This window comes from Elephas maximus, chromosome 4 (assembly GCF_024166365.1).
Source record: "Elephas maximus indicus isolate mEleMax1 chromosome 4, mEleMax1 primary haplotype, whole genome shotgun sequence".
In the NCBI taxonomy this organism is placed as follows: domain Eukaryota; kingdom Metazoa; phylum Chordata; class Mammalia; order Proboscidea; family Elephantidae; genus Elephas; species Elephas maximus.
Window position 1 is genome coordinate 87,419,775 of NC_064822.1, and position 15,493 is coordinate 87,435,267.

The window sequence follows — 15,493 nt, forward strand, 5'->3', positions numbered from 1 at the left end:
CCCTGTCGATGTACTACTGCAGCCGTTTTTGAATGATCTTCAGCAGAATTTTGCTTGCGTGTGATATTAATGATTTTGTTCTATAATTTCTGCATTCGGTTGGATCACCTTTCTTGGGAATAGGCATAAATATGGATCTCTTCCAGTCAGTTGGCCAGGAAGCTGTCTTCCATATTTCTTGGCATAGACAAGCGAGCATCCCCAGCGCTGCATCTGTTTGTTTGAAAACATCTCAATTGATATTCCATGAATTCCTGGAGCCTTGTTTTTCACCAGTGCCTTCAGAGCAGCTTGGACTTCTTCCTTCAGTACCATCAGTTCCTTATCATATGCCACCTCTTGAAATGGTTGAACATATAATCCAGGTCCACAGTACTTATCTGCAATTCTAAAATTCCAAAAGCCTTAAAACTAACAATTTTTGTAACTTAGATTTTGGCAAAACTTGAATATGAAACTATTTGTACTTTTAATTTACCGCACAAATATTCGTATTCTTCACCATAGAAGTATTAATGTGGTTCGTTTCAGGAATATTAGGGAGCACAGGTGGCGCATTGGGTAAGAGCTGGGCTGCAAACCAAAAGGTCGGCAGTTCGAATCTACCTGCTGCTCCTTAGAAACCCTGTGGCATAGTTCTCTGTCCTTTAGGGTCACCATGAGTTGGAATTGACTTGACAGCAACGGGTTTGGTTAGTAATATATGCAATATTTGTTGCTTTTCTGAAGTCTGAAAAATATCAAATTCGAAATTGGTGCGCATGCAGTCAATAGGATATAATAGCAGATGCTTTTATTTTAAATTGTCTTATATGCCCTCATTTTTTCTTTTAAAAATTATTGTAGATTTTTTAACTTCTAGTTTTTCAAATAATGATGGGAACTACATAGTACTGTATTATTTTATTAGTGTAACTAAAGCTTGATATACTCAATGGTTGAAAATAAAATATTAACAATTTTCAAAGTAATTATTATAGGGATTTTTAGAATTGTGACTTAATTTTATGTATTAGGAAGAGGATCCAAAAACTGATGAGTATACCAATACTAATATGGGCAGAGGACTTGATGAAACAAATGAGAAGAGATAACCCGCATATTGCTAATGTTTCTAAAACTATGAAAAAAATGTTCAATGTTGTATAATAATCTTTAACAAATAGAGAGCAAAATGAGATACCATTCTCCCCCAAATAAACAAATATTTGGATGCCCCCCCCAAAAAAACTGCTCTCATAGGTTGCTTATGGAAAGAAATTTTTACAAAAATATCAGAAGCCTTTAGAGAGTTCATATCCTTTGACGAAAATTATGCCACATCTTGAATTTATGCTAAAGAAATATCTAAGATGTACTGCAAAAATACGTATGTGGATATTCATCACTGCTTTGTTTTATTAAGAGCAACTAAAATATCCATGAATATGGATTTGTAAGATATTATTATATAGCCCTTTAATGGAATAAAAATCATATTATAAAAGAATATATAATAGCTTTAGAAAATATTCAAAGTATATTTTAAGTGAAAAATGCCAGTTAGAAAATAGTTTGTGTAGTATGAGCCCCATCCTCTTTATACCCACATATCTATATATGTGTGCTTAGTTGTGTGCTCATATTTTTCTGTATTTTTCAGATTTTCTGTAGTGCATATGTTCACATTAGGGAATTTTAAATATTTTATATTTTCTGGCTTATATATACTCATCTAAATTTATTCACGTAAACCTACGTGAAAAAAAAATATACACACACCACAAAGTGAGAATCCTCAATAATAAAAAATGAAGGAAATATTATGAGAAATTCCTGCTGTCCAGAAATGATGGTACCTATATAGCTAAATGAAAATTAAGTAATTTTGTTTATGGCCTTCATTTCAATTTATCAAACACTATTTTAGCAGAAAATATCAATACTTCTTGAGAAGTGTTGTATTACTTTTTCAGAATTTTAACTTTCTTTCTCTTTATCTAAAATTTGTTAGGTACCTGAATACTATTTTAGTAAAAGAAAAGTGCCTCCTTTCTCTCTAGATCACTCATTTCAAGGAGTAGCACACAGGGTAGAATTTTTACCTCATTCATGGTGTTCAGCACTCAACATCTTAGCCTGGCAGGAGGACCAAACTAGCTGTAAATCTTACCACCCAGACCACACTTGATTATTGTATGATGGGAAAATTAAACGGGAATAAACTAGCTAGAGCTTTAGGGTTTTCTTGGAAGAATAAACACAAGTTAGAAGTCTTAGGTGGATAGTGCAAAGTACAGGAAGGCAATCAATCATGTAAACATCAAATGAAAGGTTGGTAAGGAAGCCATTGGAGTCTGTCAGGCGCTGCCTGCAATAAATTGCTTATTCCATTTCTTTTCCCTTTCACTCAGTTTAGAAAAGTGAATTCTGTGGAACTACTAACAGATCCCAAAGACTTTGTAAGTTCTTACGCCTGTTTAAAGATATGCTTTGAACAGAATGAGCTCCAACCCATTGAATAGGATTTTTAGTTTACATAAAATGAGCACAAATAAATATGTCATATTCCATATTTCCCTGACTTTTTTCCTTTTACCACAAACAGGAAACTGTTAAGGCAGCAATAATAGAAGAGCAGAAGCGAAGTGAAAAGGCTGTGGAAGAGGCAGTTAAAAGAACAAGAGATGAATTGATAGAGTATGTAAAAGAACAGAAAAGGGTAAGTATCACCTGAAGTGTTTTAATTTGTGCTTTCATGAGCTTCCATACAATAACATGATATTTCGAAATACTTAAAATGTCCTTTGTCTTCTAATTTAGAAATCTCCATCTAAGGTTATTTTTCCAATATAGTTATATATATTCTAATAGTTATGTCTATTAACCATAAATCCCATCTGTCAACAAAAAACCAACTCTGAATAATTTGTTGCTTACTCCTCGAAATGACTTTATACTCATGAAGAATGTAGACAGTTCTAGATTTTTAGTTTTTTGGCATGAGGTTTTTAATTTCTTGTAATATAACATTTGTAGAAATTTATGTGAACTCTTTAGCTTTCTATGTTCACACACTGAGATTCTAATGGACTTCATAGCAAATTAAGGCTCTTCTGGCATAGTTCCATTTCAAAAACATAATTCAGAATGTGCTTGTCCGAATTCAGTGTGTGTACTGAATCTTTGCAGAAGAAATAGCATTTCAATACAATGTAGTTTTATTAATGCATGAGTCTGACCAGTGGCTAAAAATGGATCACGCTTTGTTTGTTCACTTTTTCAACAACAAATCTTTAGTCTTCTTAAGTAATATCTAAGGTAAGAAACACTAAGATGCAATGTACAAAGATTACTGTTAGAGTTATTTTTATGTAATCCCCATAATAAATACAACATATAGGATGTATAATATTTAATAATAATAATAAGTGTAAACTATATATTATACTACAGCTATATGATATATATGTCATGTGTATTGTATATACTTTATATTACAATAAACATATTAATAAAACAGTGTTTGCATGAGAAAATTTGACCTATGATATCTACACTTACTTAACTGGTGTTGAAAATGATGAAATAAATAGAAAATATAAGATAGTATCCTGAGGTTGACAGTGAAGTAGCAGGTAGAAGTGTAGTAAAAGTGCATGACACTACTTTAGTTAGATATGCTCAACTTGAAGTCAAATTTGGTCTGATATAAAGGAAATTCTCACTCCTCAATGGCTACCATTAGGTTACAACAAAGAAAAACTAGTCAGCAGAGCAAATTGTGAAGTAGACTTTCCAGATATTCATATGAGCATTTTGTGTGAGATTTAAACTTTGTGCATCTTATCTCAAAAAAAAAAAAGGTGTTCTTAGAAGTAGTTTCCTGATAGAGCCCTAAACTTCTAAAGAGAAAATTTTCAGCTAAAAATGGTCAGATTGCTTTTCAGGAAGTAATATGTTCTCAGAAGCCTATTTTCATTTGTACCCAAAAAGTGTTTATTTTATATTATTTGGCTCAAAAATAGTCATGCAACAAAGGAATTATAGATGCTTTCCATGTACATACAGAAATTGCAATAATGAAAAAATATTGACTCAAAGTAAATTAAGGCTTTGTGGGTATATCCTTTTTTAATCATTTTCTTGATAATATGTAGCCAATCCTTCTTTGAGTTCTAAATCTGGACAAGAGATTATATAACAAAGTAAATCCATTTATAAGATTATTTTAGACTAATATTCCTTTTATGTGGGAGATTTTTCTTAAAGAAAAAAAGAGTTTTAAAAATTATATCACTTTCCCATCAAAGGGAGTTATGTGGCCCTAATAAGAAATATTTAAAATGAGGGTTAGAAATGCCTTTATAGGAGTTATCTGGTCCCTGTGTGAGATAAATTTGCTCTTGAAGAAAACCGACAATGAACTCCGTCATCTACTGTGCGAGTTTTTGCAGGTTATATTAGGAGAACAGTATTCCTTTCTTTTTGGACAGGTAAACCAGTTATCACATGTAGAGGTGTTCATTAAATAACAACAACGAAATCATGACAGCTTTAAATTCATTTGAATTAAAGTTCTACTTCTCCGTACTTGTTTTCTTATATGTAAAAGAGAATTTAGTACTTACCTTACAGAGTTATGAGTTAATTCATGTAATAAAATAGAACAACAATACGAAACCAAATCAAATCCATTGCCATCTAATGGATTCCAACTCATAGAGACCCTATAGGACAGAACAGAACTGCTTCATACGGTTTCCAAGGCTGTTTTTTATGGAAACAGACTGGGACATCCTTCTCTGGGTTTGAACCACCGACCTTTTGGTTAGCGGCCAAGCACTTAACCACTACGCCACCAGTATTCTTAGAACAGCAGTAGTAAGGACTAAGTAAATATGTGCTATGATTATTATCTTCACCATCATTACAAAAAAACAAACAAACCCCTAAAACTTCTAGTAATATTATTTTGACTAATTAAAAATTTGCTTTTTAGATTAGTATTTTGCTCCCTCTGAAATTTACAGTGTGAATTCTAATAGTCCATTCTATTCCCGTTAACTAGATTCAAAAAAGATTAAAACTGATTTAATCAGCATACTAGTAGGAAATTTAACACTTCCGGTTTGGGATTTGACAGTTCTTTTAAGTAACACATATTGTCAAATACTTTTAATATTTAAATGTTTTTATTTTTCCAAACAGAAAAGCTATTTATAAAGAAACTATAGATAACACCTGAAATTAAAGCATCAACTAATTACTAGACCTCTTTATGTAACTTTTTAAAAATTAAAATCCTCTATGCTCTTCTTTATAAAAATGTATTTCATCGTTTCAAGTCAATTTTTATGAATATCTTGCTGTTTGGAAATTTTTCACAAAAAATAAGACATCTGAGGGATTATAAAATAATACTTAGAAGAAACAAAAGTTTTTAGCAAATTCATAATCTTCTTGTCTCTTTCCAAAAGACTAAATTAGGGCAACTCATCTCTGCTTCTTCCTTTGTAAGATGGATTTCTGTTTGCATCATAGAACACTTTTCCAGAACAAAAATTTTCCTTTTTCCGCTCCAGCTCTTTTAAACTAGAGAGTCAACTTGAGATTTTCAACATTAGACACCTCAAAAGCCCTATAGACATCGGTTCCAACTGGGCTTACATTCCAGTCCATGAAGCAATCTTCTTCCCATCTTGAAGTTTTCGGAAGTCTTTGATGGGAGAAGTCTAAATGTTATATTATTTCCTGTCCTTGTGTCTTTTGTCCTAAACAGTCTTTCCTTTGACATCACCTTATTCTTACCAAGTTCACTAAAAGGCTTAAATGAAGATCCTTTTTTCTTACATCTTTTCCTTCAGTCTTTCACTTTTAAAAGACAAATACAGAATGAAAAATCCAGAATGCTTAGCTTTTCAAATTACTGACAACTTATCCTGTAATATGAAATCAAAACTCTGTAAAGGTTAACACTGCTTTTATGTGTATCTGAACTCAAGAACCTTTTAATCAGCCGTCAGATCCTGTTGAATACTAGAATTTGTATTTGTTGCAGTTGGTTATCTCTGACAGTTTCTGAGGATGACTTTTTCCACTGACATTCTCAATATTTATTATATCATGTATTTAATTTTCTGGAGGTTTTAAGTAATCACTGGGTTTTATGTTGCATGCAGCATAAATTGTACTATATTAACATACTATCATTAGAGAGTTGTAAAAAACACATGTGTCTGGTAGAACCATTTTGCCATCCAACAAAGTAGTACGTTTGATTGCAAAAAAAAAAAAAAAAAAAAATGAGGCCAACATGAAGCTTTTATTTCATTTAAACATTGTAACATGTTAGAAAATAAAGGCTTTATGTAAATTATGTGTTAGGGTCAATTTATTAAAATATTATTTAATAAATATCTATAATTATTTATGGCCTGTGTTTTGAGCCCTTACCACATTCCTGGCACTGTTTAATCTGCACAATTCTATTTGGTCATTACCATTATCATCACTTTTTTATAGAGAAGGAAACTGTTAAATAACTATGTTATACCATGATACCTAAACCCACTGCTGTCAATTCCGACTCATAGTGATTTTATAGGACAGAGTAGAACTGCCCCACAGGGTTTCCAAGGCTGTAATCTTTACAGAAGACCACCACATTTTTCATCCACGGTGTGGCTAGTGGGTTCGAAGCGATGGCCTTTCATTTAGCAGCTGAGTGCTTTAACCACTGTACCACCATGGTACTGAGTATAGTCTTAATTCAGATCCTATGACAAATAAAAAAAAAAAAAATGACTTCCGTAAATAAGAAGATAAATTATGCTATGGCCAACAAAAATTAATTTCTCACGGTCTTCTGAGAAAGTAGTTTTACTTTTAAATACCATATGTATCACTAAATTTTATCGCTAAACTTTATAAATACCCACCATTCATTTGGTCTAAACATCTTGAACAAGACAAAGGGGCAACCTATTCAAGAACTAAGTGAATCAAAATTTCCACCAAATTCTATCTTAAGTCAAATATGAAGTGTGATACACAATATTTGTGCCATTAGAGTTATAACCAAAACTTGGTATGTAATCAAAATATCCAAACAAGGAAAGTTTTCCAAATGATTAATCAGAAAAGTAATTCAAATTAATGAGAGAGAGAAAGAGAATTATCTCAGTACCTATAAGTGTAGTGATTTGCATTAAAACTGAAAACCGAACCCATTGCTATGGAGTAGATTCTGACTCATAGTAACCCGATAGGACAGAGTACAAGTGTCCCATAGGGTTTCCAAGGAGCTGCTGATGGATTCGAACTGCTGACCTTTTGGTTAGCAGCCAAGCTCTTAACCACTGCACCACCAGGGCTCCATATTAGTCTATTGAAATTTAAATTTTGGTTTCATACTCTTTTGAGTCACTGTAAATTCTGGATAAGAGGTTACCAGCTGTACAGGTCATGTGTCAAATTCAGCCTGTTGTCTGTTTTTGTAAATAACGTTGTATTCGAAGAGAGCCACACCCATTCATTTATGTATTGTCTATGGCTGCTTTCACGCTACAGTAGCAGTATTTAGTAGTTGAGAGGGACCATTATAACCTAAAATCACTACCTTCTCACCCTTTACAGAAAAAGTTTGTCCACTTTTTGTCATCTAGATCATCTTGTAGGGAAAATGTCTTCCTCTCAGCCTTTTGAGATTTCTCTTCTTTCATTATGCCCCCTTGTAACCAAACAAATGAAATCTCATAGGTGCTGCTCTGGAATATATTTCTCTTTTCTCATTAATTGCCAGATAAGGTATTGTAATATGTTAGATCTCATCATTAGCACCATACACTTTATTTTAGACTAAGGGAGATTGTAGAAAAATGAGATGGGAAAGACCACATCCCTTGACACTTCCCTAGGGAGGAAGAATTTGCGGTTTATAATGACCTATGGCCCTTGGATTAGAATGAAGTGTTCCAACCCATCCCACAAGTTAAGACAGTTACACATGAGCTTGCTCTGAGGGAGGAAGTGTGAATAACATTCAGCAAGCAACAACTACTCACAGCCAAGCAGTGATTCCTAAAAAATAAAATCTCATCCAAATGTAATAAAAGATTATTTTTTTTTCCTCTTAAGAACCAGAATTATGGCCTGTGTTTTCTAAATCACCTCCAGGAAAAAAACCTTCACTTTAGAGGATCATTTTAATTTAGATCTTCAGAGAGGAGTAAGGAGCAATTATCTTCACTTCAAAGGTTTTGTGGTGAAGTCATTGTCAGAATTTCTTAATTATAAAAGGGCTCATTTAATCAAATTTAGCTGTAATATTCTTGGGTGTTTGCATCTCAAACTGTTTATTAAAAGGTAATATTTAACAAAAATGAACTATCTTATTTCCTGATCAGCTCTATAGTTACTTAAATTAAACATGCTTTCAAGACAAGTTATTTAATATATTTTTTTGGTGCCTTACTTTCTTAATGGAAAGCCCAGTGGCATAGTGGTTAAGAGCTATGGCTGCTAACCAAAAGGTCGGCAGTCCGAATCCACCAGGCACTCCTTGGAAACTCTATGGGGCAGTTCTCCTCTGTCCTATAGAGTCTCTATGAGTTGGAATCGCCTCGATGGCAACGGGTTTGCGTTTTTGGTTTAGTTTCTTAATAATTTGGAAGTTGGACTAGCTGATCTCTGATGTCTCTTACAGTTCTAAAATTCTATTAAGGCCATAAGTAACTGATGCATCTCTTGAGGGAATACTAATTCTTAGTATAAAACTGTTCCATCATAGTAGTTATTTTATACATTAGTTTTAAAGCTTACCAGTTTTAGAGAAATGGTATTTTTCTGGCTTGTCCCAACCCCCTGCTCCGTTCTCATTCTAATTAACTAGGCTTGCTTTTACTCATCCTGGGGCAGACTATGAAGGAGCCATGATGGCACAGCAGTTAAGCGCTAAGCTGCTAACCAAAAGGTCTACAGTTTGAGTCTACTGGCCGCTTCTTGGAAACCCTATGGGGTAGTTCTACTCTGTCCTATAGGGTTGCTATGAGTCGGAGTCGACTCAACAGAAATGGGTTTTTGGTTTTGGTGTAGTCATCAGGGCAGCCTTTTCATTTTCGCCCAATGGAAACCAAAATTTGGACTAGGCCGTATAGTAAAGATGTACAGCATCGTGAGAAACCAAAGGATTTGGTCTGTTTTATAAATAGGCAAATTAACATATAAAGATTTTTATAAAGTCTGTTTTCTAGGTTTGTGATGTACCTTTTGGTTGCAGTTCTAGAATGTCTTGGTTCATGAAGCTCAGATTACTGGAGAAAGGGGGAATGAAGAGAATTTTTTTTTTTTTTTCAGTTTATTGTGTTGAGTTACCCTTTAGCTACCTTTAGAAGTTAAGGAAAATAATACACATATTTATATATAAATAAATGTGTGTATATATATCTGTGTGTGTGTGTATATATATATATACATGTACAGACATATATATAATTGTCTGATTATGTATATATATATATATACACACACACAAGGGGAGAGAGGACCTTCATTTATTCATTAATTATTTATTAAGGGCCCACAATTGCCTTCATTATGCTACTCCAGCCAAAGCAATAAAACCGTTCAGGAGGAAAGGAAAAATAAAGACATATTCCAAATTGCCCACATCCTGATCTATCTGTATTTCTATCAGCATGCATCTGTGTGTGCCCTTCCCTAGTTAATCCTAGGCTATGTACTGAGAACTTCAGTATAAATGCTTTCTCATTCAGTAAAGAAATAACAAGCACTTTTAATAGTCTTAGCGCTGTATTTGGGGCACAAAGATAAATAAGATAACCACAAAAAAGATTTACATCCTACTGTCCATAATAATAATATGTAGCAGTGAAAGTTTTTAAAGATTTTTTACACATTATTTGACTCTTAAAATAGCCTGCATGGTTCTCATTCTGATTTTTATAAACCAGAAACTCAAAACTCTAGAAACATTGACACTTCCAAGGTTATAGCTAATGAATATTGTAGATGAGACTTGATCTGAGGTTTCTTGCTCTTGATCTAGTGCTCTGCCCACTACATCACACTGACTCACTTCGTCAACTTCATGTATGCTAGCAGTTTCATAGCACTATCTTAGAATGAAACCAATATCTGAAGATGGTTGTTAAAGTTCACAAATAGAATCAGTGAAGAGCTACAACCATAGCACCAACTGCTAGGAAAACTAGAAAGGCATTAGGTACTCAGTGATACAGCAAAAGGAAAGACTGGTCAAGAAAACAGTGAGCCTGCGTATTACCACTGTTTTCTTCTCTTGTACTTTATAGAACTGTGTCCAGTTTTGAGTTCCATGTTTTCAATGTGAACCATTGAGAATATAATCTAGGACAAGAGTTTGAAATACCCAATCTTGTCCAACTAAGGAAAAAGTTGCTTACTGTATAAATTCAGCAATTTAGAAATCCAGAAAACATTAACTTAGTATGACATCAATACTAAAGAATATCTAGAAATACTCAACTTAAATGGAAGTATAAGTTGTTTAAGTGAAATGTGCTACATCAGAAAAAATTACAACTATTAAGTGCCAAGTTTTTACAATGTATTATAGTGGGTGCTTTACATATATTGTCTCATGTAATCACACACCTCACACATAAGGAAATTGAGAATCAGTAATATTAGATGCACAATCAGTGCCCAAGGAACCAGGAGTCAGGAAATCAAATGACGTATTGCATTGGGCAAATCTGAAAAAGACCTTTTTAAAGTGGTAAAGAACAAAGATGTCACCTTGAGGACTAAGGTGCACCTGATCCAAGCCAAGGTGTTTTCAGTTGCCTCAGATGCATGTGAAAGCTGGACAATGAATAAAGAAGACCAAAGAAAAACTATGCCTTTGAATTATGGTGTTTGCCAAGAATGTTAAATATACAATGGACTGCCAGAAGAATGAACAAATGTGTCTTGGAAGAAGTGCAGCCAGAATGCTCCTTAGAAGCAAGGATGGTGAGACTTTGTCACACGTAGTTTGGACATGTTACCAGAAGGGACTGGTCCCTGGAGAAGGACACCATGCTTGATAAATTAGAGGGTAAGTGAAAAACAGGAGTACCCCCAGTGAGATGGATTGACACAGTAGCCGCAACAATGGCTCAAGGGTAGTAACAATTGTGAGGATGGCATACAGGGTCACTGTGAGTTGGAATCGACTCTAGGGCAGTGGGTTTGTTTTGGTTTTGCCAAGATCAGTAAAGAAGCATTCAAGATTTTAAATTAACTGCCTCAACATAGGTTATGACTGTGTGAAGAATATAATTTTTACTGTTTTCCTCTCAGTATTCTAGGATTTATCACTATGAACAAGTTTTTAGTATACCTTTCTACTTTTACAGGCTCCATCTTGATTTGCATCTTTTCCATGTATAAGACCCAGATATATTGGGAAAAGTAGAAAGATGTGGACAGCACATACACTCTACTCAGTTGGGAAATTGCTTAAAATTATGTGTTATATACAATTTACGAACCATTTTAAAATAGCATTTTCACCTAGTATGAACTTTTGAATATTTTAACAAAGACTACTGGTTTAACTACTAATTTTTCTTCATTACTGCATAGTTTTAAGAGATTCTGATTTAGATAATAACAGGGCTATTATTTTTCTTAATTGTCAGGACCGTATTTTAAAAAAGCAAAACTCCTTGCTGTCAAGTCAATTCCAACCTTGTGTGGTGGTGAGCGACCCTATAGAACAAAGTAGAACTACCCCAAAGGGTTTACAAGGCTGTAATCTTTATGGAAGCAGACTGCCACATCTTTCTCCTGTAGAGGGACTGGAGAGTTCAAACTGCTGACTTTTTAATTAACAGCCGAGCACTTTAACCACTGTGCCACCAGAGCTCCTTATGACCATATTAGGTGGTGGTAGAAAGACTGAAGTCTTAAGATAAGACTCCTAGAAAAATGTGCAACATAAATTGGGCTCTGAAGTTACAAATCACCTTATGTGGTAGCAATGATAAATGGACAAATTGTTATTAATAGTCCGATGCCATTATTATAGGTAGTAATACTATTTTCATTTACAAGAAAGGTAGAGTGATTAGACAATAACATTTCAGAATTTATTTCTACTAATATCTATCAGGGACTCTTGTAAAACATTTAAAAACATAGTATCTTCCTTTTGTGTAATTTTAAACTATTGTTTTTGTTGTTGTTATGTTCCATCAAGTTGGTTCCGATTCATAGCGACCCTGTGAACAACAGAACAAAACACTACCTGGTCCTGTGTCATCCTCCCAACAGTTGTTATGCTTAAGCCCATTGTTGCAGCCACTGTATCAATCCATCTCATTGAGGGTCTTCCTCTTTTTCACTGACCTTCTACTCTACCAAGCATGATGTCCTTCTCCAGGGACTGATCCCTCCTGACAACATGTCCAAAGTATGTGAGACGTAGTCTCGCTATCCTTGCTTCTAAGGAGCATTCTGGTTGTACTTCTTTCAAGGCAGACTTGTTTGTTCTCTTGGCAGTCCATGGTATATTCCATATTCTTCTCCAACGCCATAATTCAAAGACATCAGTTCTTCGGTCCTCCTTATTCATTGTCCAGCTTTCACATGCATAGGAGGCAACTGAAAACACTATGGCTTGTGTGAGGTGCACCCCTAGTCTTCAAGGTGACCATCTTTGCTTTTCAACACTTTAAAGAGGTCTTTCCTAGCAGATTTGCCCAGTGCAATGCGTCTTTTTTGATTTCCTGACTGCTGCTTCCACGGGTGTTGATTGTGGATCCAAGTAAAAGGAAATCCTTGACAACTTCAATCTTTTCCCCATTTAGCATTGATGTTGCTTATTGGTCCAGTTGTGAGGATTTTTGTTTTCTTTATGTTGTGGTGTAATCTGTACTGAAGGCTGTGGTCTTTGATCTTCATCAGTATTTCAAGTCCTCTTCACTTTCAGCAAGCAAGGTTGTGTCGTCTGCATAACACAGGTTGTTAATGAGTCTTTCTCCAATCCTGATGCCCTGTTCTTCTTCATATAGTCCAGCTTCTTGGATTATCTGCTCAGCATATAGATTGAATAGGTATGGGGAAAGGATATAGCCCTGACGCACACCTTTCTTGGCTTTAAACCACACAGTATCCCCTTGTTCTGTTCAAACAACTGCCACTTGATCTATTTGCAGGTTCCTCATGAGCACAATTAAGTGTTCTGGAATTCCCATTCTTCGCAATGTTATCCATAATTTGTTATGATCACACAGTCAAATGCCTTTGCATAGTCCATAAAACACAGGGAAACATCTTTCTGGTATTCTTTGTGTTCAGCCAAGATCCATCTGACATCAGCAATGATATCCCTGGTTCTACATCTTCTTCTGAATCTGCCTGAATTTCTGGCAGTTCCCTGTCAATTTATGCAGCCGCTTTTGAATGATCTTCAACAAAATTTAAAGTATTAACATATAGAAATTATGCCCATAGGACTGTAGGTCTGCATGCCATAATACTCTTAAACAGTTTATCCTGCATATTTATGAAGGTATCTGTTGTTTCCTTTTCTTTGACTTATTTTTTAAATATATGAATAGTTAAGAGATAATTTTTCATGTGCTGTGTTTTAGACCAAACTCCTAAAATGATGGTTTTTGTATTTCCTTCTGCTATCAAAATTTCTAATTTTCAGTAGAAAGCAGATGGTATTATTATTAAAAGACACGTGGTAGTTTTTAAATTTAATCTGTTTGATTTATTGTATAGTTATTTTCCATTCTATTTATCTTCTCAGCCATCAGTTTTTTCCTTTGAAAAAATAGCAAAAATAACAATTTGGTTTGTAACTAATAGTGTCTTGGAAACAGCATGAAAAAATCATTTTCTAAGAGATGCGGTATTTTTCTTCTCATATGAAAACAGAGAAAACCTTCTTGACATTCTGTTAGCTGCTGATTCATATGCACCGACCTGACCTCTCTGTGTTCCTGCCTTGCTCTGCTTTGTGCTCACTCCTCAAAGACAAACCAGTTATTTCGTATCTATGGACTCTACTCTGTGACAGAGGAAAAAGACATCTCATTTATTATCATCACATTGTTTTGAATGAAGTCCATCAGATTATGGGTATATCATATATCTGACTTAGTCTTTGACTAAATTGTCAGGGTATTATTTTTTAAAGCAATTTTTAAATTTTAAATAGTCAAGATAGTAATTTTACTAATACTTCTTTTCCTTCTTTAGGATTGATACACTGATGTAAATCTCTTCTCGTTCTTTCTTTTTAAAGCTGTTTATCGTTATTCTTATCCTAATAATTCTTTCTTCATTTCCTTCATCATTCATTGGTTTAGTTGAAATTCCACCCATGAAATTTCATGATCCTCTGTTTTGTACCAGCATTCATACCTATTTATCTTCTTTTTTCACTATTGTATTTATAATATATAGTGATTGCTAATGATGCTGTCAGGAGAGCTAATTATTATTGCATCTCTTTATCAAATAATTTGAATCTTAAACTAAGATTAACATGTTATAAATTTTTGAGTGACTGCTGATCCTTTTGAAAACCTATGTATATATATATATTTTTTAATTTAGATTGAATTCTTAATTTTAAGCAACAGAATTTGACTGGAAAACCAAAAAGGAGTTTATTTATTAAAAGGATGGGAGAAACTAGCTTTGAAGCTCAGCTTCCAGAAACAAAGCCTAAAACCGTGACATAGAACTGGCCTAACGAGGAAATCCCATTGCTGCTGCTTCCCTGCGAAACACTAGAGAAAGCTATTGTTGCTTCCACTTTCCCACCTGCACCACTTCAGTATCACTAACTCCATCTCACAACCTTTGCTGACCCCAAAGGCCAGAAGGTTCTTCCACCACCCTCACCAGCAATGAAAGTTCCTCCTGGTTTCCCTCTTAAAAGAAGATTGCTCATTTCTTACTAAAGTCTCATGGGTTAATCCTCATTGGTAGGACTTTAGTCACGTGCCTGTATCCTGCACAGAAAAGAAGTTAGAAAGCATATTTTGTGGATTCTACCTTACAGGGATAAAATTTATAAGCATAGAATATCCCCAAGCATATTGAGAGTGTTCAAACAGTACCAAAATAAGAAAATGTGAAAAATATGCACTACCATACACTGCTTGACAATCCAACATCAATATGCACCCTTTGTCTAAATTTAAACCTAACCTTCAAAATGTACCCTTCTTCCATGCTTAAGCTTAATAACAATAGCATCAACTAAAATAATAACAATATGTTTTACTTTAACTACCCCGTATAAAAGCAAAAATACTCTCACTCTTTGCCCACAAAGGGAATATCCTGAAGTCTCTTGTGACAGCCAACCAAAATACAAATATCGTTGAGAGTATACTATCAGGACCTTCTCAAGTCTCACTCCATATGTATCACAATACTTGATATGACTTGCTACTACTGAGCATGACTGATTTAATGGTTTGGTGGATCAGCTAAACCCAGT

The 15,493-nt window shown here is 34.3% G+C and overlaps 1 protein-coding gene across 14 annotated transcripts in view; it reads left to right on the forward strand.

Annotated features, from left to right (window-relative positions):
- The window catches only part of CCDC91 (coiled-coil domain containing 91), a 457,065-nt gene that overhangs the window by 396,185 nt on the left and 45,387 nt on the right, over nucleotides 1-15,493 (forward strand). For all 14 annotated transcript variants that reach the window (XM_049882721.1, XM_049882732.1, XM_049882720.1 and 11 more), the window contains one exon: nucleotides 2,588-2,701. In XM_049882721.1, the coding sequence (XP_049738678.1) occupies nucleotides 2,588-2,701 (114 nt within the window). The remainder of the gene's footprint in view (nucleotides 1-2,587; nucleotides 2,702-15,493) is intronic.